This window comes from Pieris brassicae, chromosome 9 (genome assembly GCF_905147105.1).
Source record: "Pieris brassicae chromosome 9, ilPieBrab1.1, whole genome shotgun sequence".
NCBI lineage: Eukaryota > Metazoa > Arthropoda > Insecta > Lepidoptera > Pieridae > Pieris > Pieris brassicae.
The window spans coordinates 19,316,654-19,340,452 of NC_059673.1; the positions used below are offsets into that span (position 1 = coordinate 19,316,654).

The 23,799-nt window shown below is 34.2% G+C and overlaps 1 protein-coding gene across 1 annotated transcript; it reads right to left on the minus strand.

Annotated features, from left to right (window-relative positions):
- Positions 1-1,187: 1,187 nt before the first annotated feature.
- LOC123714322 (QRFP-like peptide receptor) lies at positions 1,188-22,465 on the minus strand. Its single transcript, XM_045668540.1, has 9 exons — positions 22,395-22,465; positions 21,257-21,598; positions 10,008-10,150; positions 8,935-9,161; positions 5,249-5,354; positions 4,107-4,204; positions 2,100-2,268; positions 1,616-1,737; positions 1,188-1,512 (listed from the first exon to the last, which is right to left on the minus strand). The coding sequence occupies exons 2-9, from the start codon at positions 21,508-21,510 to the stop codon at positions 1,318-1,320; spliced, it is 1,314 nt and encodes a 437-aa protein (XP_045524496.1). The 5' UTR covers positions 21,511-21,598; positions 22,395-22,465; the 3' UTR covers positions 1,188-1,317.
- Between the last annotated feature and the right edge of the window lie 1,334 nt (positions 22,466-23,799).

Here is a 23,799-nt window from a genome sequence, read left to right on the forward strand (position 1 = left end):
ATAAACGTATTTAGAAGAGTCTAGCCAGACGTAGGCACTCTCTTCAGCGTTTACATAGCATTCATTCATTACCCTACGCAGAGTTGGAGCTTCTTCTGAGGCCTAGCATGTAGTACATTCTTTATTCATTCACTCACTGACTCACTCACTCACTCACTCACTCACACATTTGCACTCACACACTCACTTATGCACTCCAGTGTGTTGATAACAGTTAAAAATCAATAACAAAAAAAGAAAAAAAAAAGTTAATAGAAGATGTAACTAAATTATATATAAATTAAATATTTTAAGGAATGTATAACTAAGTTTGTTATGAAAGAGCTGGAAACCCTGACACAGGTATATTCTTTACTTAAAAGGGTTCCCAAATCTTACACATTGTAATGAAATTGAACTTAAAATGAATAAACACATTTTATTATTATTTATTATTATTACAAAGCAATTAACATTTCATTCTTTCGCTTATATTCTATTGTTGTACGCGAGTGGTTAATATAGAGTAAAAATAAAAACCCATTATTTACAGCACCCCAAGGACCTAGGAGCCGTACAGTTTTAATGCCTAACCTAAGATGCTATAAAGTTAAATTAATATTTCATATTGCTACACACCAAATGTAACTGGGAAGCCACAGGCTCATTAAAAACAATTCTCTCAACATCATAATAGCTTGGGACAGGAGTTTATGCAGTCAATGTATGGCAATATATTCTTTTTTTTCGAATCCCTACTTTTTTATTAGGTATTGAAGGTTTTTAAAGTTACGCAACTGTAATATAATTATAATCAATGGGCGCAGTTGTAAACATAGCTATATTGTTTTTCAAGCTAAACGAAAAGATTGGTGGAAGGAAGTTTTGGTAATAAAAAAACCTCGTCCTTCGTACATATTTATTAATATAAATAAAATAAAATCTCGCAGGCAAATAAAGCTATACACAAAGTGACTAGAAATATTTACTTTTAAAATTAAAATAATATATAGTTATTAAAACATAATAAGTTTACTTATTTAATTTTACTAAATATTCGACTATTTATAAATCTGTTCAGCATATAATTAATAAGATGTCTTAAGCTCATTGAGAAGTATTCGGAATATTTACAATAATCGATCTCTGAATTCTAAAATATTTCTTAAAATTCTTAAAGTGAGATAATATGAAAATATTTTCTTTAATGTATCAAATGGGTTATTTTAATATTCAATATACTATGAATCTGCATCGATTTCGCGTTGAAGCGTTCAGACAGTGGTTTTATTTTGTCTTTTATGTGATTGGATGTGGTACTCTCATCTCAAGAGTCGTTTACAAGTAATGTGGCTTATTGTGGTCTTTCCCCAACGGTTCTTTCACGGAAGCCGCCCAATTTACCCTGGCGTAGTGAGCGTTGAGTGCTGCAGCGGCCGGCGGAAGGCGGTTTGTTGCAGTGCTGCTTCGAAATGTTCCCGTGGTGCCTGTACGCATGCTAGACGTGTTGGACTTTTGACGCAACCCGTGCATCTGAAATTTTGAAGCAACAGATTATTGAGCGAAAGCTCAGATCAAGACAATAAGGAAACTTGCAGCTAAATTTAAGGTAACCCCATAATTATCTAAAACTTACATGGAAGTGAGTACTAGAGTGTATGTTACCGGGGTCGTGACAGAGCAGCTTGCGCAGTGATCGCCGAAAATTACGCGTCATCAGGCAGTAAACGATTGGGTTGATGGCAGAATTCGCGTGACCTGAAAGTATGCCATTTCAAAATAAGATTAAATAGAGACTACCATAACGCTTAAAGTTTTAGCGATTCGTGGCTTTTACTCTCAATGAAAAGCAGAAATGCCCAACCAATCCAAAAAGTCGATTACGTTCATACATATCTCTAAGGTAAGCGTTATTCCCAGGTTTCGTTATACAATGCCAATACTATTTAGTGACGGTACATTTTAATTTGGAATCTTCAATATAAACTGAATACACATATGTAAACATAATTATGTGATTAATAGCTGGACATAGAAAAATATTACACATGCTCATCTACGTTGCAAATTTACCTATATATTCTTTCTTAATAAATTTACATTTAAACTGGTAAAGCAACCTGCTAATAAGGTGTAGGGCATGAGTGGCGCGACTGCATCCGGCTGCACGGCGTTGATGTCCAGTAACAGCTGCAGGATGTTGTAAGGCAGCCAACACATCGCGAACAGCACAGCAAGGAGCAGCAAAATCCACGCGACGCGCTTCCGCTCGCGCACCAGCCGAATGCGCTAACATCAAATACTACTTATGATACGAGACAAATATATCTATAAAAACAATTGTGACTCGGGTGTAAAATAAAAATAATACAAATGAAACGTGCGTTTACTCGAGTCTTTGAACGATCTCCTGCGTACAACGTAAGAGCCCCTCGTTTGTGAACCTCGAGTTACGCGTTTATTTTAGATTCCGAGTGATCTGGTTGTAAGTAGTTTATTGGTTTTAAAAGAGATATTGCATGTTATTGTTATTGGGAGTAGCAGCAATAAACATTTTACAGGTATGAGATTCCTGTTTTCTTCGGCGGAAGTACTTAGAGTGAATCTATTGGTAATGTAATGGGTACATAATGAATTTATAAACAAATACATTTTGCATTCACTTAAAGGTGGTGATAATTGACGTAAAAAACAAACTGACGCAGTTCATTATACGAGAGGCTCACTGCGATAGACATCAAAAGTAACGAGAGCTTTGCTCTCAAACTACCACTGATGAGGTTTTATTTCAATTCTCGTTAAGACAACTAGGCTGAATATCTGAAATTGCATTCATTTGAAGTAAAGAATAATATTCAACAAATCTAGTTGTTTTAATCCACAAATTAAATTCGTTGCTTAAACGTTGAACAGGAGATTTATGCGCTCACTGATGAACGAAGTCCGAACCTCTCTTTACGTCAGCGATTTTTAATAAACTGAATTTGCATTTACGAAATGTCATCTAGAGCACGAGCGAATTCTATTGAATAATTCTGCGGTTCACATAGCCGACAGTAACCGAATATATATAGGATAGAAAACGGCGTAGATCTAGAATTTGTTTACACTAAAAAACCAAAAATTACGCACAGAAATACACTAATTACCACACACAACAAACTGTCACTAGTTAATTCAATTACGCGCAATTCACACAATACTTTATCACTCATTTTCACTATTCGCACTTTATCACTTCGGTGTTAGTCTCTTGGTATCGCACTCGAAACTGAATTAATGGTTTTTTTTTAATTTAAATAAAGAATCTCGCTGTTGGCCTTTACAGCTCAGCTCGGGCTGTTTTGGCGAGCATAGTTTGGCCTGAAATGGCGTTTTATCCCGCGGATAGCGCAAGGGCGTCTCGGTCTTTGGTTTGGGGAGTCGCGGGGTGGTCAAACGTCTGAAGGGCAGGACGGAAACTCACTGCAGTGACCGAAGTATGAAGTAAAAGTCCTCGCCATTCCCGGTGAAGGTGGATTTTACCCTTATCTGTTTTTGGCTATGTATTAATTGGTCTCGTTTCGGCACGCCTATATATCGCTGGGAATAATCTTGATCAGTATTCTAGAACGTACATACTCTTTATCTCTTTAACACATTGCTCCGTCCTTATCGTGGGGCGTTCTAGAGTCCTCATCTTACTGAAAACGATTCCGCCAAACTGTCTTCGTCTTCTTCATTACTATAATATTATTAGACCGAAAAAAGACGTCAGGAATAAAAGAAACAATTTTGTTTCTTTAGAATAAATGCGCATATTTATCAAAATAAAATTGAACATTCTAATAAAACGTTGCTAAAAGAAAAACAAAGGTTGCTTATGTTCATTGCCTCGGGTGTAGTTTGGTTGCATCGAGACCATGTTAGTGTAACTCTGACCTATTACCTAGCTATCATATATTCATGAGCACGTATTAAGTTACGCTTTTGTTCATCGCCCGTATACGTCTGAATTACGAGATACTTTAGTATCTTTATTTTCTATTTTTTACAATGATTAATTACGTTATTTTCTTTTCCAAGTAGTTTTTTTTATCTTCTCTCTATCTCTCTCTCTGTCTCTTACAATATAGTTGAATGAATACCTGCTGACTGTTGGCACTGCCGGCGCCCTGATCAAACGGAGGAAGAACTGAGCAGAGGCGCCTGCCCATTAGAGAGTACGATATCACCACTATACAACCTGCACAAAAATGATTAACAATTTAAATGAAATTAAAGCACAATAATAGTTGATAGATGAAAAGCTAACACAAAAACTTTTGCATAATATAATTGAAACTTTCCACGAAATTCAATTCAGCTTTTGTTGAATTGTTCGCTTCTAGGACGATGAATGTACTTTTCAGTTTAAGTTTTTAAGTACAACGTCTGTATTCATTGTGATAGTATTACGAGATAGGGGATCGGATAGAAACGTCGTAGATTTCTTTAAAGATTTATTTCAAATTAATCAAATAGGATTTCAATTACAATGTTTTTAATGTGTGATTGAGCCTCTCCAGAAACGGTCATAAATTACATTACACAAATTACGCCGAAAAAACCACATTAATAAATATATATATGAAACAATGACACTAATCACTTCAATCACGCTCACTTCACACTTTCACGGTACTGGATGGTGTCTTTGTCTCTTCGATGAAATCTCCCTCAAAACCGAATTAACTGGGGTTTTTTTCTTGAATGGAATCTCAAATGAAATGTAAACAGCTCAGCCCGGGCTGTTTACGCGACATTAGCTCTGCCAGCTCTGTCTAAAACGCCTTTGCTGCGCTTTTAATTTCTGATTGTCTATTGACTGGTCGTATTTCGAGATGTTTACGGGTAGGAGGGAGGTAGTGTATTGCTCGATTTAAGAACGAATGTGCTCTAGAATGTTTTGAGTGGCCTGAGAAGGTTCTTGCTCTTGCCTCTCTTTCGCATATGATTCCTTGTTCCACGCCTCTCTAGAATGTTCCTTCATCACAGAAGTATAGGCAACCCTGAAAGAGCCTCAAAATGGGTTTCCTGAAAACTGAAGTAGTTATTGTGTGATGATCTAGAAACTTGAAATGATGAATCAATCGTTCTTAAGTAGAAGAAAAATCTAAAGATATCATGTATCATTTAACCCATTGTCTAAGTCTTTGCAACACTGGTTAAAAAGTAAATTCACAAGAATGTTTTTGTAGATTATATTCTTTTAAATGATTTACACCATGCATAATCATGAGGGACTAACCTGGAATAGCGTACACGAGAACGAAACTAAAGGTGCCGTAAAGCTCCTTGCGAATTGAGGCCGGCCACTTCTCCGTGCAGAACTCCACGTTGCGTTCGACCCAGTACTGAGGACATTTAATATCATATTTATCAAATTATTTCAGACAGCATAATACTATAATATTATTTATATAAATAATAATAAGAAAATTTATATAAAATAATTGAACTTTACTTTAACTATATAATAAATAAAACGAGTAACGTCTTTTATAAACAGAACATGTACACAATAAAATGAACTTATTAAAAATGGCTAAAGAAGCCAACACGTAATTATAATAATAATAATAATTCCGTTATTTGTAAAGAGAGAAGCCATCTTGTAATTAATACGGAGAGGCATGCCTATTAATTAAAATAATAGTTATCGGCTTCACTCTAGTTACAGACAATGGCTATAATCGGAGATTGTATTATTATATCAAAAGGTCTCGAGAGATATTAAAAGATTATCTGCTGATTCTACTTCCACTCTAAAAACTATTCACATCGATTATAGAGAAGACAATCGAGAATACGCTTGAAAAATAGCAGTCGACGGAACAAACCAGCTTTCAATAAGGTTACTGTGCTTTATGGGCTTTCAAAATAAGTTCGACACAATACTTCATTCAGCAATATGGTCTGCTCTCAAATCACAGGATGGAGATATAAATACGTTACAGAACTTAAATACCTATAAAGCATGAATGTAGACTCAGAAAATACCGGACCGCCTAAACAAGGAATAAGGCAACCGTGACTCTTCTAATACCTTCTGGAAAAGACTTAAATAACAATAATAATATTTATTTCTTCTCTCACATATACATAGAAGGTTATTATGATTAAACTAAGTTGATAATAGCGGAAACGTAGACCTTAAGTAAATACATAAAGAATATTATTTACTTATATTGATTATTAACAATAGAAAAGTGATTGTCATAAAAAATCAACTGATGAATCAATGTAGAGTTTAATTGTTACGTTACATAATAATAAACAAATGTAAATAATTCGGATTTAATTTTAATTGCATGAAATACTATTAATTTCACACACTTGTTCATATGATATATGGTTGTTTGTGCATAAACTCAAATAAATAATGATGGCCTATGGACTGTATATATTGTTTTAACAGAGAGACTCTATATAGCGAAGCTCAAAAATATGCCTGAACTGTTGATAGTTCAAATAAAATCTGAGTATTTTCTGTAGAGAAAATGTTGTAAGCCTCATAAATCAATCCGTCAACAATTGAAGTGCTCGAAGCTGGTATTAAATAAATCCATTCGTCATTGCGAACATTTCTTATCCCTTGACAATCTGTAGTTGTTATCAAAGCGTTCAATTTTTTTGAGGGGTCAGGATGCAACGAGCAGGCGCATCACTTAAAATAAATATACTGACTTTATGTACAAAATAAAATACACACGATCTAAATGCAGAATTACTTAATATTGCGAACGTTTTTTCGGCGACAATAAATGATGAGTGTGTTTTTCATGAATTTGGGAATCAATGTGTTTTAGAGCCACTAGACATAAAGTCAGAGAGCATGTCTAAGTCAGTTACTGAGTTATAAAAATATCCAACTAAATCATACTAGATCTTCCTCTTGTAACATGAGTCAATGCAATATAATGAGTGAATCGGCCCGTCACGTAACTCACACGGGCCGAGAGCCGTGATTATTCCACGGGTTGCGGTCACTCGCAGAGCCGCTTGAGGGATTACCTCATGAGGAGCGACTTTCCTCTAATTAACAAGAAACAACAACAATTTATAAAACGCCTTTGTTCTGAACGTGTCGATATCATTGCAGAGAGCAGTCATTCACGAAGCAGTTCACTCGAAAGAGCAGACAAATCAATCTGTACTTGATTTCAATTGTTTATTTTGGTAAAATATTTTGTGGAGATTTCGCTTTGAGATTCCTTTAATGAGACGGCTCGGGTCTAGTTATTTATTCGAGTAATGCTTTTAGTGTGGAATTGAAGTTTTATTATTATTTTAAACGCTTCTTGTTCATGAACTTATTTTATGATGCTTTACCTTTTAACGTCATTTTAAAATAACACGAAATATAATCCTGTAGTAGATAATGTATTAGTCGAAATATAATTGATCTGCCCATTAATGCACCGGGTCTTAAAATCGATTTACATAATTATCAAACGATTTTATTTAACATTATATTCATAATAATAGAAGAGATATCACTTCTTATTACATATTATCGAAGCGGTTAAATAATATGTAATAATTACTGAATACAACCGAAATTGTAAACTCATCAAAATGATTAAGCTTGGATATTGATTCAAGTTAAAAGCACTCTGTTTCATGGTTTCAATTCGTTCGTATGTAGATAATTAATTCGAACAACTTGAAAACAAACAAGTTTGAACTAATTAAATTATTCCACGAGCTTCGGTCCCTACATACTTAAACTTTCAGGTTCCTAAATAATGTCTTCAATCGCCAGTTCATAAATAACACAACTGACGACATCGTTCGCGAGTATTTTTCAATGAGAATTTTTGATTTTTTCACACAATATTGATACCAATTGATTCCAAATCGAGTACTTTAATATAACATTAATCAAATTACACTTTTGTAATGAATTAATCGTAATGGAAACAATAGAATCCTTTGACATCCTTCAGGCTTCCAATTTAAAGTTCCCCGCTTGATTACTTTAAGCGAAGTCAATTTAATTTGTTTTTTATTTTATTTCAGAATTCCTAAATATGTCTCATTCGTATTGTTTTTTCTTCCGATTTTAATTTAAGCTGGCAAAACAGTATAGATAAAGTAATTCGTTATAAAGCTGGGCTCGTAGAGATATCAACTGACGCTCGACAAACACAATCACGGCCCCACGGGGACGGATTTTATGCCTGTGGCTAAATGAAAGATATACGAAAAACTTAGTTGTATTTTTTTTATTAATCACATATAATTGTTTGAAGCTCAATGGTATTCTAGGCATTTAAATTTTATAATGGAGATATTTTTTTCATATAATTACTTATTAAGGTTTCAACACCTTATTCAGGTTCGTATAAACTAACAAAGTATGAAAATAAATAAATTCGATTTGACATCCTACTGTCACTCATTGTTTTCATCAACTAAAGTCTTCAATAAAACTATTATTGTACGATAACACAAAGAAAATATCCTTATATAAATCCTTAAAAGAAATAATTTTCTCCTCGTTTGTCTATTTTTTACGCTATTTGTTTGTATTTTACAATTGTCTTAATTGCTCAAATTAATTGGAGCCGGATTACTGATGTGTCGCAGAGTTTCAGGAGACGGAGAATGAAACTTAAGCGTTTTATCACGAATGAGGAGGGCGGACAGACATCTTGCCCTGCCTCGAGCCGAGCGACGATTTATTTAATTACCTCACAAAGACGTCTCTCAAATCGAAACTTAACTTAATAGAAAAATCTTTCATAAAAATTGAATATTTATTAAATTTCCAATTATTTTAAGAAGACGTTACATATTTTTTATTGAAAAAGTTTAGAATGATTTGAACTGTTTTAAAATAAAATGCTTGACTTTTATATGGCAATTCCACAGATTAGTAAATATACAACAGGGTCATAGCCGAACAGGAGATATAGTTTGTTTAATTACCGATGCGTTGCGTGTGGTGAGAAACACTGGCACGGTCTCACGTTGTACGGCAGCAACGGCGAGCAATGGCGCAAATATAGCTAGCGAAACCATCCACAGCGCCACCAGCAATGCGCACGCGCCTCGACGTGACGGTAGCCAAGCCGCACGAACAGATTGCGTCACCGCCAAATACCGGTCCACAGACATCGCTGTTATCGTGAAGACCGAAGATGAAACTGCCACGCCTAATAAAGAAACTTAAGACTATTAAAATGTTAGAATGTGTTTTTTCTCCACGAGTGAGTGACCGGTGGGTGCTAAAAGCTTTCAATGAATACTAAATAATTATTGTGTAGCGCTACATCAGTAATGAGACATACATTTTGTTAAAAGTTATCTTCAACATTGCTTATTACTTTTACGATTGTAAAATAAACTGTGTAAGTATTTTAGCATTGCCGTTCTAAATCAGTTTTATGGGTGATGCGTTGCGCTTAGAATTGGTTGTAATAAACCATCAAAGATTGTTAAAAATAACTGAAACAAGTATAAAATTTCATTTGTCCTGCTGGCTCGAGACGCCCTTTCTGAACCGTGACTTCATAGAATTTTAATCTAAACTTTAATATTCCTTTCAAGATCGAATTCATTTTTAAATAATTATTACAAGGGTTAATTTAGCTTTCTAGCGTTTAAAATTTTAAAAACGTCTACAGAGTTATACTTTTAAAATTACGTTCGAGATATTTCACCAAGTACGATAAATTGCCGGCATTTAGACAATACAGCTGTGTCCTGTAATAAAAAGGTTTTTAGGCCGCGTTTCTCGCAGGCTCTATATGAATCGAGAGGGCTGCTTTTAATAAAATATTATTATGGTTTTGTTTTCTTTTATACCAGAATCCTGCTCGCAACCGAGCATGTGGGTGTCCGTGGGCAGTTCTGACTTGATTTCAGATGGCCAATCGCTCTATAATCTAGAACTTAGCCTCCACAAACTTGTATTTAGAACTAATTTGTATTTCTTAGGCAATCGATTTTGAGGTTTATTTGTGGCGCGAGCCACAGAGTGGCATAAGGTTTGACTTTACCTTGCAGAAAGTTTACAGTCTTGCACATAATCTCTCCGAAAGGCCAAAGTAGCGTCACAGACTTGGAAATCTGCACTGGCATACAGAACAGAGTCACCAACAGATCCGCCACCGAAAGGTTCACCAGGAATATATTAGTCACGCTGTAACAAATGTACAAAAATTATTGTGATTAAAACATTATATTAAGATCGTTCAATAATTGGATATCCCATTCAGGTAGAGTTAGGCGTAATTGAAAAATAGCAAGTTTTCATTGGTGGCACTTACAAACTACGTTCCCCGAAATATAAGCCGATCTATCAATCGCCTAAACTGAACTAAAGTTATGTTAAAATATGAATACGAGTATGTAATTCGCGTGAAATTGATTTTATCAGAGCATGATGTTGTCAATGAAATTGACTACTTCTGATGTTTAAATGTTTAACGCGCTTTACTTATTGATTCTAAATTCCGATATTTGATATTGAAAATATATCAAGTATTAAAGCGCCACGGAATACGCTCCCAGTCGATTCAAGAAACGCCCAATTAAGTAAGAAAGCCTTAAAATAAGAAGGGAATATACAAGAGAGGTTTGTCGCTCAATCAATTGGGAAATTAACGAAGTCGTCGGGGACCAGCTCTGAGAGCGTCACGCTCTATAGATATAATTAACGTTTCTTTTCAATATCAGCTCTCTTACGATTATATAAATACAGTAAATGAAATATATCTCATACACTGAGATACAACAATTATCGACTAACTTACAAAAGCGTTGTTGCTCTTTCGTGAAATCCCATAGTTCCAAAATAGTTGTAATTGGAACTGTGGTTAGCGCAACTGCATTCCATACTGTTTCGATGCAATAAAACTAGACATGTAGTACATGTAAAGTTAATTATGTATTTGCCTTAAGGAGATAAACAAACGGCAGCTCAAGAGTAAACTGACTAATTGGCCAGTAAATACAGCCGAGACGCAGGGCACCGTCTTCAACAGTTCATTTTGAACTCAATCAATTTACATTCGCTCTTGTAACGCTGTCGTAACTGCATACCTATTAAATTTGGAATATTTAACAGGTTATAATCATAATAAAACACAAATACGATAAATATTTAAATGGCTCGACTAAATTGGCGTGTATTGGATGAAATAAACCAAAACCCACTAAGGTGCCTGAAGGGCTAAAACACAGTACAAATACATTTACTTATAAACAAATTTGTTAAGAGAAAAAAATACAATCAATAGAAAAACGAAACCTAACCGTTATACAAACAGAGAGAAAGTATTCTTAAAGGTAACGTAATGTACACTTACGAGGGTTTGGTCTTTAGATTATCAATTAGATACATGGCTAGATAGATGGCTTAACATACATTTAACCTGTCGAGGCATGCAATCAATGGACTCAGTTTAGTTTTAGCGCATGTCCTCGAAGATGTTTGTTTTCGTTTCACGTAAATATAATTGAATAATTAATTATGTGAGGTTCATCAATTCACCAAGTTCTCTTTGTGTGTTTACAAGTTTATGTTGTCGTTGTTCAAGTGTAGATTTCTCACCCATATTATGTATCTATCCTACCCCTCGTCTTCTCAGGTCATCCGTCACCTTCAATCAGTCTCCGCAAACAAGCGTGACAAAGTATACCCAACGTTGCGTTACGTTAATCCATTGTCCCTAGTTTTCAAATTTGTTGTGTAAAATATTCAAAATTATGGACCAGTGAATAAACTAGCTTTAAGCGTACTAAGTATTTACTGGAATATTGTAAAACGCGATGCCACTCAATTTACAGAGGCGGACTTAAAACAAATTGTATATAATGTTTTTTATGCAATTTGTGAGATAGTATCTATACTTTAATATGCATATATAAACCTCCAACATTTTATCAATAACTCCAGTAGAATACTACTACGTGGAATTCCACGAAGTTTTATTTTCTTTCGGCTTTATTTTTTAAGAAGGTTTAGTTAGTCCTGCTTTTCCTGTCCTGTCCTGCCTACACCTTTTTTGCAATTTCAGTATGTTTTACCGTTAAAGATGAATCTTTGATTTATAATCTTTTAGATTTATCTAGTATTAGTGCCTAAACTTATAAATCTTACTAAAATACAGTAGTTTATTAAAGTCATAAATGCGGCCCAATTATAAAACACAAATTTCTCTAAACTAATAATTTCGCAATAAAGTTATTGTTTTTGGGGTCACAGTATGTCAGTGCATAGTGTAAGAAACTAATTTACAATTCTCTAAGAACTTCAAAGCTAATCAATACAATTTTAAAGATTTTTCTGTAGCGACTGAATCGCTTCATCTCGATATTTATATAATAATAAACGACTATTATAAATATTAATAAAAACTGTTTTTGGCACATACCTGCTCGACTTGTATAATATTTTACCGGTAATGAGTATTAAACACCTTGTGTGCACACAAGTTCTCCATTACCATAATGACTAGTCTGTGCTCAGACACACCTCCCTCTGACTTCACTTAAAACTAATACAGAGTCCAGAATGAAGTTGACCATTACTCAAGAATACTTCAAAACATATCTCTAACCACTTACGTCGTATATCGCATATAAACCGACTATAACCAAACTAAGTTGGAATAATGTTTTGATTCTTCATACCCTGACCACTTTTTTATATCGTTTAATTCTAATTTAACGTCTAGCTGTTGAACATCGTGTTACGCGATGCAATTGTGAAAGGGTTTTTTTTAGAGTTAGACTTATTTTGAAAAACTTTATAAGAGAAATTAAACAAATCCGTAACTAATTGAAAAATCAATTAAAACCCGCGTCAACTTTGGACAAGCAGATAATTTAATATTGAGACATAACGAGCCCTCCGGGGTATTTAAGGCAACCGCATCCATACTTTAGAGACGGGCTCGATTAGTCGATCGAAGAAAAAAAGGTTGCCAAATCATTGCTTTTGGCTACCAAATAAATATTGCCAAGGTTTTTCTACGGAAATGTTCTTGAAAACTTAAAACATTATATTACTTAACCATGTGGACACCAGCTAGCCAGTGTAGGCTTTAACTGATTCAATAACTTAATATGTTTGATTAATTTCCCTAACACACACTCATGTATCTGTTACAATATATACATAAACATATTCAACAGGTTCTACATGTGTGGTAAATATAAATAAACATAGATTTAAAAAAAAAACGCTATAATAGTTATTACCGCTCGATATTTAACTTTTTATCGATAGAAAATATCGGAAAAGGACAACACTAGTCCGGGACGAAACTGCTTCCATAGTCACATTTTTAAGCATTACCGACGACGATTTTTACAGAAATCTTAATGCCGCGACAATTTCCATTTGTTTGTTTATTTTTCTTTTCATAATAAAAGGCTTCTACGGAGCTACTTCTCATTCAAAAGCTAAGCTAACAAGTTAAAGTTAATTTTAGTAATGTAAAAAATAGCTTAGAACTCCAATACATAGAATTTTGACTGATAATCCTTCTTAAGTAGTCTAAGCTGATAATCTCGCTCGGGTGGCGCTCACTTTTGTTGCCAGTGGAGCTAAAGGTCTGCCGTCTGACAAACTCATTGGCACCTGCTTCTCGACTCGCAACTTACTTAAAGTGAAACTGTTAAATTATCCAATGTTAAATATCATTGAAGTAGGTTTAGGCTCACCTTTCTTTAATAGACCACGTTCACATTTTATTATATTTTGTAAGTAATCGGTCATCTACTAAACCGATTTCTGAAATATTGTACCCAGCTTATATTACCATTATATATATCCCAACAACTATTATTTTCTTTATATACTGTTTCGTCGGTTTAATTGAAAATGAAATTGTAATATAATCCTCAGCCGCCAGAGGTCGGCATGATGTCACAGCATGTGTAAACTTTTTCATTACGCGCTGCGTCATCATCAATCAATCGATTATACGCTATAAAGAAAATTCGACAGGTTCGATTTTCAGATCGCTTTGGTCTCTGAGAAGTTTTCGGTCGTCGATGGACCAAACTTTATTTTTCCTCTCCTCAGACCTCTTAGAGCAGTAATTGTAAGAACTAGTAGAGATTAACGTCGTCATAAAAGATTTGAGCTTTGTTTTGTCGAATATCTTGTGCAGGTTCCTAAACCTTTTACAAACTCGGAAACTAGAATATTATTACTTACCTTAATGTTTCCAGTAAACGATTAATTATTCATTGAATTCTAAAACTTGGGTTTTAGGTTAGTTGGAGAACAATTGATATTATTTAGCAATAACAGTGTTAAAACATTTGAACATACACCTAAAATTGTTTTCAGAAGAATCATTCAGCCATTGCCCTTGAGATCCCAAATAATACTATACACGTTTACTAAATAATTACGCCTACGCATATTATCTGCTTCTGGAGATACGTCTGGTAAGAAGACATACAGTAGTGATTATGAACATTGAATGTAACCATTCATTCAGTGGTACCAATTCAGTAACATACAATTTGGTAATTTTAGAGACAACTTTGAGTTTATATTCATTATACAACAATTACAACAGCTGTTTGAACCGATGAACTTCAAACGAGATGAATCTAATAAAACAATACTAATGAATTTACTGCCGCATAACTTTGTCATACCTAAAGACTCAGGAGCTATTTAATTTCCTAATTAGTGGTACTCTATTCTGATTGTACCAGTTGCTTACATAAACAAATGAAATGAGCTTGGGCGGTCGGTTGCAAATGCTAACAACACACACACACACACAATCATCCCTGATGGATATAGTTTAAAAAAATGTACGGCGTTCATATGTAGATCCATTATTTAATTATACAATATATATGTAACAAAAATTCGGAATAATCTTCCCGCATTAAAAAGGTAATTTTAAAAATCAACCAAATTATTTCCTGTTCTCCGTAGTAATGGAAATGAATTTATGTGCGAAATCTTAATCAATGAAAACAAAATAGACGAATGACTGCTACGTACTTGGAATAAATTTTGGCCGCTGAAATTACTAGAAAGACGCTTTTGTCTATAAAAGTCTTCTGTCGTGCTTATGTATTTTTACCAGCGACAAGTGTCTTAGAACAACAATAAAGATATAGAAAAGCCTTACATGATCAGATATTAAATCTATAATTTATACCTACTTTGGAAGTCGTAAGATACACTATTGCACTTCATCTGAACTGTATCGTTCGATATATTGAATAAGGCCGATTTTTTTGTCGGATACAACATTGACAGTTCAATTGACAAGACAATTGGTTTAAAAAGTTTTATTAAATGTTTGGTAGTAGTCTAGATCTAGACTACTAGAGTAGTAGTCTGTAAATCTAGAAAACAAACATCTAAAACTCACTTAACACTAACAACCAACTTCAGCCCATCCACAAGAGATATATAGTTCTAATATATGGAGCTCAAACTTGGGCGCGCACTACAGCGCTGCTTACAAAGCTACAGGTGTGCAAGGATCGATGGAACGATGTATGATATACAGCTTAACCCTTTTCTTGATAGAATATCTGTAGAGATACGATATAGGATATTTAGGAATGTTTACCCAATTTCTTAGTTTTTTAACGCAACTTAAGTTTTTTGTGTTGGTCGGACTGATGAGCTGTAAAACTTCACTTAAGTTCAACTTACGAAAATATATTTGTTTTACATATTCAATGAATAGGTGCATAACATTATTTTATTACAGTTACCATTAAAATTTACAATCCATTTCTTGCGATTGAAGTGTCTTCGGATAGTGATGATGAGGTTGAAATTCTATAATTATTAAATGTCTTGTTAGAGTTTCTTCTTGATAGGTGCCTTTATTGTATTTATAAAACATACAGTGTTTTGTTTTCATTGAATGCAAAATTTTGGTTTTGTTTTGTAAGGAAAATATATATAAGAACTATTTGAAATATTATCATTTATCCTTAGGCACAATAAGTTCAAATATATTACATGATGCATAACAAACGCTTATATCTGATAAAGCCCTCAAAATAGGTCACGGATCTTATTCACGCTATAAAAACAAAGTGTGTATTGTCAAATGGCATGCAAACAAAGTGTAGCAAGCAGTTTTGTTTCCGAAACACCTGTTGGGGTTATACACACACATATGTAAAGCAAAATGGTTTGCTATGCTTAGATTATACCGCCTAACGCTTACGGCGCCACAAACGTGGGGGATTCTTCACAGATGGTGCATTAATAAAATAATAGCGAGTTAGTCGCTTTATTCTGACATAAAAATTAACGGCGATATAAAAAGTAATGTGTTACGGCGCCATATTTTTGGATGTGCTATATTAACGGACTATTATTGGCGTTTAATACTCTCTCGTACATGACACGTCACAGTCGCAGTCAATGAGTGTTCACAACGCCAACACGAGCCACACTATACTTACAGTTTTGCTACTACACGATTTAAGAATTGTTCTATATCTGCAAATAAAAGTAAGGAATTCCCTCAATATCTGCTGATTCTAATCGAATAGTACAAAATGTTGGAGGGCACGATACCTTATGCACATGATCTCATGAATACTATAATACTCTAATAGATTAAGCACTGGATGAAAACCAAGTTTCAATCGAGTAGCAGGGGAGATTTCTCTTCTTTATAAAAACTTCTTGAAGCATCTTAAGTTAATGATGTTCATTGAAATCAACTTTGTCCGTGAACTTCTGCACTCGAGCTTTAAAAACGAGAAGCAAAGCTTCAAACTACCAACAAATTAACTGTGCTTCACTGACGTACGATTTTTACAAATAACTAGAACCTACTGCTAAGTAAAACTAAGTCTTATTCTTGAGTTCCGAGTTGATCGACGTTTTTAATATTTCTTATTGCAATATGTATTATGTTTTAATGTAAATAACTTGACATTAGATTTAAAAAGTTCGGCAATAAGTCACAGTGATTGCTTTAAGGACTAAACAGTCAGACCATCTCGTGATTTGCGTGTCCTTGTGACATTCATTAGCTAATGCAAAAAAATTACGACATTTTAATTAATTGTTACTCGATTAAATGTTTATGACCTCAGCCCCTCGTTGCCTGAAACTTATTCACTGAAAAAATTTATAAATTTATTCAGCCGTTATTATTAAACATAAAACACCAACTTTTCTTTGTAGCGACGCGAGAACTTTTTCCAACAATATGTCAATCAATATAATACTTGTCTTGAGTAACCTTAATTCAAAAGGAGTTGCGTTAATAATTTAGTCACTTAGGTTAGGTTTACTTGCATGTTTTAAAGCAGCTAAATATAATTAAATTACAATTTACATATTACATTATTATTTTATACAATTAAACCGCGAAGGCAGGCCAATTTGCCGAAGTCAGCATAATTACATTTGTAACTTTCCTCAACATCCCGTCAAAAGAAGGTCACATACCTATTTTAAAGATGAGTGTTTTATGTTGTATATTTGTTGACGGTATAATTACATTCTATGTAGTAAGGGTATCCACTTGTTGTAAATGTTTTTTGTTTATATTTAATTTAAATAATAATAAAAAATTACCAAATTAATTGAACTTTATTTTTAAGCGAATCGAAGACCGTCTGACTTAGTTTTCCTGCGACGTTTTATTTGGCCGTTTTATTTGGTCGATATATTAATTATTGTTTAGTTAACATTAACTCACATGCATATGAGTAAAATTTATGTTTATATTCTGACGAAGGCTTAAAGAGTTTTCTCGGATTTACTAGAATATAGAACGCTTTCAGCAATTTAAAATGTGACATATGCTCATTGGTTTTCCAAGCAGTTTCAGAGTAAGCTCAGAGTATAGCGGCTGGTTATCAGATGTGCCTAGAAAACAGTCAGCAAGTGTACTCGGAATAGATGGATCGCCGAGTCTCGCCTCGCCGCCCGCCTGCAGTGTGTACAGGCCCTCATTATAAATAATTATAATGTACATTGGCGATATATTTACGTATGAACGATAACCACAGCTAACTTCATTGTAATTATGCGTCAGAACGAATTCAGAGTTTGACCTCGTATTACCATAAACAAGGTATCGGCCAGGTCCTACGCGCTTTATCTATTCCACCTGAGTCCTCTGTAAGCTCTTTAACGTCAATTCAGGGCCCCGGGCGCCTCTTCTCTCTATTATTATTTTCTTCTGTCAATATTCGAATAGGTAAAAAAAACATTGTCTTCGTGTGCGTGGGATGAGAGTAAAAATGATTCGCTTTTGAAATTTTGTTTCTAACATTTATGAATCTACTGGGATATTCATTTATAAACAATAATACTATACATAATCTGTTTACAGTAATAGTACTATATAGACAAGGCTTAATATTTTATCTGTTCAGTTGAATAATTCATTTATATCGTAGGCTCTTTACAATAGCAAATAAAAATAAACAAACTCGGCGATTTATTGGTTTAAGTCGTTCTGAGATGCTTTCGGCTCTAGTAGTAATAAACAAAGACGGTGCCGAGGACTAGTTTATCTCTAGGGCCGGTCCCAGGTCGGTATTATTATGCTGCACTGGATACATTTTGTGGAGACTACAAGGACATGTACCATACCTGTTTGAACTATTAGCGTTCACTTATTGAAATAATATCATTACATATTGTAAAGTAGGTATAAAGTATATACATTATCTTTAAAGTGATCGATAAAATATCTGTTTCTATTATTTATTCATTGAAAGCCCTAGAGATGGCCGGCGGCTGCATCGTGTCAGTGTTTGCGTTGCAACAATACCGCACATCGCGCATTCGTTGTTTACGCTAACGCATTTATCATTAAAAAAGGTACCCGTGAACATATTTACTTATGGAATAGTCGTAATGTATTATTGTTCAATTATAGATTAAAACAAAATGCACAGTGTATACTGTATATTATGTATATGTCAAAGTGCTTATAGGCATACCTACCCACAAATAGCCGAAGACGCGCCAACAACTCATACGTACCTACGATGTTCATTAAGCCCAGTCAAGTGGAAAAGTCGATACCTGTATTATTTGCTCAATTGACAAATCACCTGACGACAGACAGATATCTCAGCATATCACGAACCAAATCAAGAGGATCCCGGCATGTCTTTGAAAGCCACGTTTATATTTAGCATAATAATAGACGAATAATTTTTATATTTGTATGGTATGTCTTTAAAATACTTACTAAAAAAAGATTTATTAATAATAAAAATGTATATTTCTACATATGAAATATAAATAAGTATACGTACGGAAGCATACGGAATTTATAATAAAATTTAAATATTCGTTTATGGAAACGCTAGAATCTAAAAATTGTGGTAGTCTAATTTCCTCGGGAGGTACCTTTGAGGTAGAACCACAAAGAGCGTCCGTGAATCCGGTACATGTGTACGTGTCAGACGTAACCTCACTCTAAAATATTATTTAAGCTAGATGGAGCGTAGGAAATCAAATGAAATAATATTTCCCCGAGACACATTCGATTCTAAAAGGGTATATATGTGGTATCTTCCGTGTTTGATCACACATCCATCGCTATGTGTCTGTAAATAGATAAGTTTCCTCTATTAATATTAAATTATTTCCATAGCTAACAATCGTATGAAACTTTAAAACGCTATCCGTAAATAGTATGTGACATCATAATATTAAAGCTAAGAACGTTAAAAAAATTTCAAGAATTAAAATCAAAAGTTATATAGTAGGAATGTTGTTTAAAGCCGCTTGAAAAGATAAAATAATCATTAGCCATCGTTCAGTTTAATTGGTTTAAGTAATGGTGCGAATTAATTTCGCTGCCTTGAAAAATAAACAAAGAAGTAAAAACTTGTATTTCAAAATGATGTTATTAAAAAAAAATCGCTACAAATAGCGGCGTCTGTTTTATTGGGCAATTCCATTAGCTCGGTAAAATGTATCGTAAAACTCATCTATTAAAATATATGAAAAATACAGACTGACTGCGTCCAATTTCGAGCAACTCTCACAGACACAACTGCAACATACGATCATGCAACACGCATATAAGCATGCATATAATCTCTTAGCTCATGTATTGCTCATTCTGAATGGTCTGAAGTGACGTTCACATTCGATCGTGGAAACAATATGAATCAAAACAAGAGGAACAGAGTACAGACTCCCTAGGTATTCATACGATTTTTCTTCAGCGAAGGACTCGTCGAATCTTTGTCAATCTCAAATGAATCTGCTCGATTTTCTCTGTACATAGTGAAGGTGAAGTTTCATCACCGTGGGACTCGTAGTGCCTCTAGTTCTTACCACACCTCGATGGCTGAAAGTCATTCACGGTCGTCCATATTGCTCTTGATTAACCATAGGATTAATTTCATATTAACTCGTAACGAAAATTTAAATATTTAAGACGCATCTAAATGCAAACACTGATTTATTAAACATTTGCAACATTGTAATCATATGCTTAGATTAAAATTTAAACCTACTTACCTATATAGGTACCATTGACTTTACCTTACATTACCTTTAACTTATTTTTTGCTATTAATAAATATTATAGCCGTTTAATTCAATAATCCGCGGGTTATTTGGACAATATCCGTTTCGTGATAAAAAAGTGAAATCCCGTTTGTAACTCATTTCATGTTCTCAGTCGAGTTTGCAAAGTCGAGTTTCGTAGCAAATGTTTTATCCCCAAAACCATTGTATGATTAATAAAAATTTAAAATAACGATAAATACTTTTAAGAAATTATAAATTAGCAAATATAAATATAATAAACCGGTAGTACTATCATGTTACATTTACAAGATATTTGGTATTACAAAACATAGGCCACTCCTTCACTCTACCATCTCTACACCTAATAATAACAAAGTTGTTTGTTTGTGGTTGGTGGCTGGGTGAAGACCTACGTTATTTCACTTCGTATTCATTACAAACCGTTAATAATACCACAATGGACCAAAATATTTTAAAATAACGAGACTTGAGCATCGCAGAGCAGTTGCTGTTAATTGCCTAATTCGCGCTATCGCCAAATATGTCGAGAACGCAACAATCGGTGTTGGCGTCTGCAGAAAAGCTTTATAAAGCTTCTTAAGCGCCAGCTTGGTTACGTCAGCCTGAGATCGAGTCTGCAACCTCAGGTGCACCTATTCCTTCTAGTGCCAAGTCTGTTTAAATACGAATACGTACATATCTGATTTCCGACCTTTATTAAATAAAGAAATCTATATAATTGTAATCTATGTAATGAAATATTGAGTGACTGACCTCCGCATGTATTGAAACTTGATGACGATAAAAATTAGCAGTGTGTTTGCGCCGAGTGAAGCGACGAGCACCACTACGTACAGTGTGATGACAAGCACGTCTGGCCGATGGAACACGTCCAGCTCTGACCCCGCGTCCAACCCGTCGATCCCCATCACTCCGGCGATACCCGAAACCTGTGTCACCTCTTGCATCCCTCCTGTCTCTCCTGTCACCCCAACATCAGAGAAGTTCAAACGGTGTCCCTGCTCCATCACATGAGCTCGATTGCTTCACTAGATTAGATTTTGTTCACTTCGTTCATTGAGTCCACAATATGTAGAAATTGAAGTACGTGTACGCCTAAATTAAGATATCTCATATAGCGTTGAAAACGATAGGCGATAGCAATTATATAATCGTGTGAACTTGAGAAAATGAAATTACGCGTTTAAATATATGTATAAACAAAATCTCTTGGAACTAAACACCATCTATGCTGCCATGTCGAAGACTTTATCATACTTGCTTCTTACTTTTTTTCAAACTAGTCAAATAGCAAATTTTTATGATCGTTTTGATAGCAGAGCAGTTCAAAAGTTTAAGTTTCTCAGTCGCTCAATATGCAACAAAAATTTAAACATTTTAAATATCGCTTTAAACGTTGTTTAACTTAAAAAAAATATGTTTCGAGATTTAATATCGTTAGAAGCAATTATGTCAAGATAAACAGTTTAATATAAAATGTGTATATTATTAAGGCATGCAAATGTCTAATGACACGCTTATGAAAATATTGTTAATGTGAGAGAAGACGAATAAAAAGATATTATTAAAAAAAAATTATTTTATGAAATTCGCAGCTAATTTACTGTTTACCACGTTAGCATTACTAGAAGGCTTTTGAAGGATTTTAAGATTTTTTTAAACTGAATTCGTAAAAATAATAATGTCACGACATCAACAATATCCACTTCCCTTTTTAATGCCTAAGCTTATATTGTAGACTAATTTTCATCTTGTGTATCTAACATTTTTTTTAACAAATATTCATCGACTAAGTATAAACATATACACATCATTTCAGATAAAAAATAATTTAGTTTTTTTTTAAATTAAAAAAAAAACGGTAAATGTATGGATGATTATTACTTTATACCGGGAAGACTAAATCGTAAAGTGTGGAGAGCGATGGAATATGACGCACAACACACGACCACTCTGCGCTACGCTCTCGCGATAACTAAAACACAAACACTGCTGGCCCCTGCCGTCAGCCCTGGAGTGAGGATTGTGGCCTGACTTACATATATATGGGCATAGTTAGTTTTTTTGCTTAGGGCGAAATCACCCTGTCCTCTAACTTTGTGCGGCTATACCATTGATGTTTCAGGAGGCTCATAAACTGTATTTTACTATTAAGTATCTATTTTTGTCTAGTTGTAGCATTTAAAACCGTAGATGATCATAATATTTATGTTTATATTGCAAAATAAAACAATCAAAATGTGCGTTTTTTGCATGTCCCAACTCTACACCTTCAACATCGCAGCCAAAATTAATATCAATGCTTGCTATTTTTGTAAGGTTATAAGTATCATTCGAATCATTTTATACTAGGCTTTTCATTTAGAGCCTTATTAAACCATCGATTATGGTATAAAATTGATTTAATGTAACATTAGTCTTGTCCTCAAAATTTGGTATGGTGGACTGTCCATTTAGACGGAACAGTCTTATTATTCCCACTTCCCTGCTAAAAACTACCGTATTGGGTTCGGATTTTAATAAATAAAACATTATGTCTATGGAAGACGCCTTCATGCGAAAAAAATCGTCCGTAAAGGATTATAAAACGCGATTGTAAAGGATTGTTTTTTAGTTGTCAAAAAATTGTGTCCACTACGAACGCTGCGAAACAACGGTGATAAGCTGTTTTATTGAATTCTTAGTGATTTTCCACATTGCGTAATTTACTATCTCATTAGTGGATTGCTTTTTCCTTATTACCTTTGAATTATAAACATCTTTAATCTGGGATCTAATACCGGCTGGCGTAAAACGAGACGTCATTTACATAACGTTATGTATTAGTGGACAAAAAAAGTGACGTAATGGAACTATAAGGACTACTTCATATTACGTTCTTTATTCGTGTTGAATTTTTATTTTGTTTACTTCGCTGTACGAACAGTACATTTACACGCTGTACATCAGTTTAGCATTATCTAAGGTAAAAGAATTAACTTTTTATCTTCTTTTAGAGGTCTCTCTGTAACCTGTATGTTTAAGGCCCAGTGGGATTATAATTATATTTTTTGGTATTTATTTGCTTAGAATATACGTTACCAGACCCTGCAGTTCATTTTAGTTATGTAAGAGTTAATAAGTATATGTCGCAGATTCAACGCGATTAATAATTGCAAACACAGTCAGTGCGCACGTCCGGCGCAGGCGACGTTCGAAACTCAAGTGACTAAAGAATTCACTTACTGCCACGAAACAGTCGCGCCACTGACATTTGGTAGATCACAGACTAGGCATCGTCAATTGTCAACGTTGAC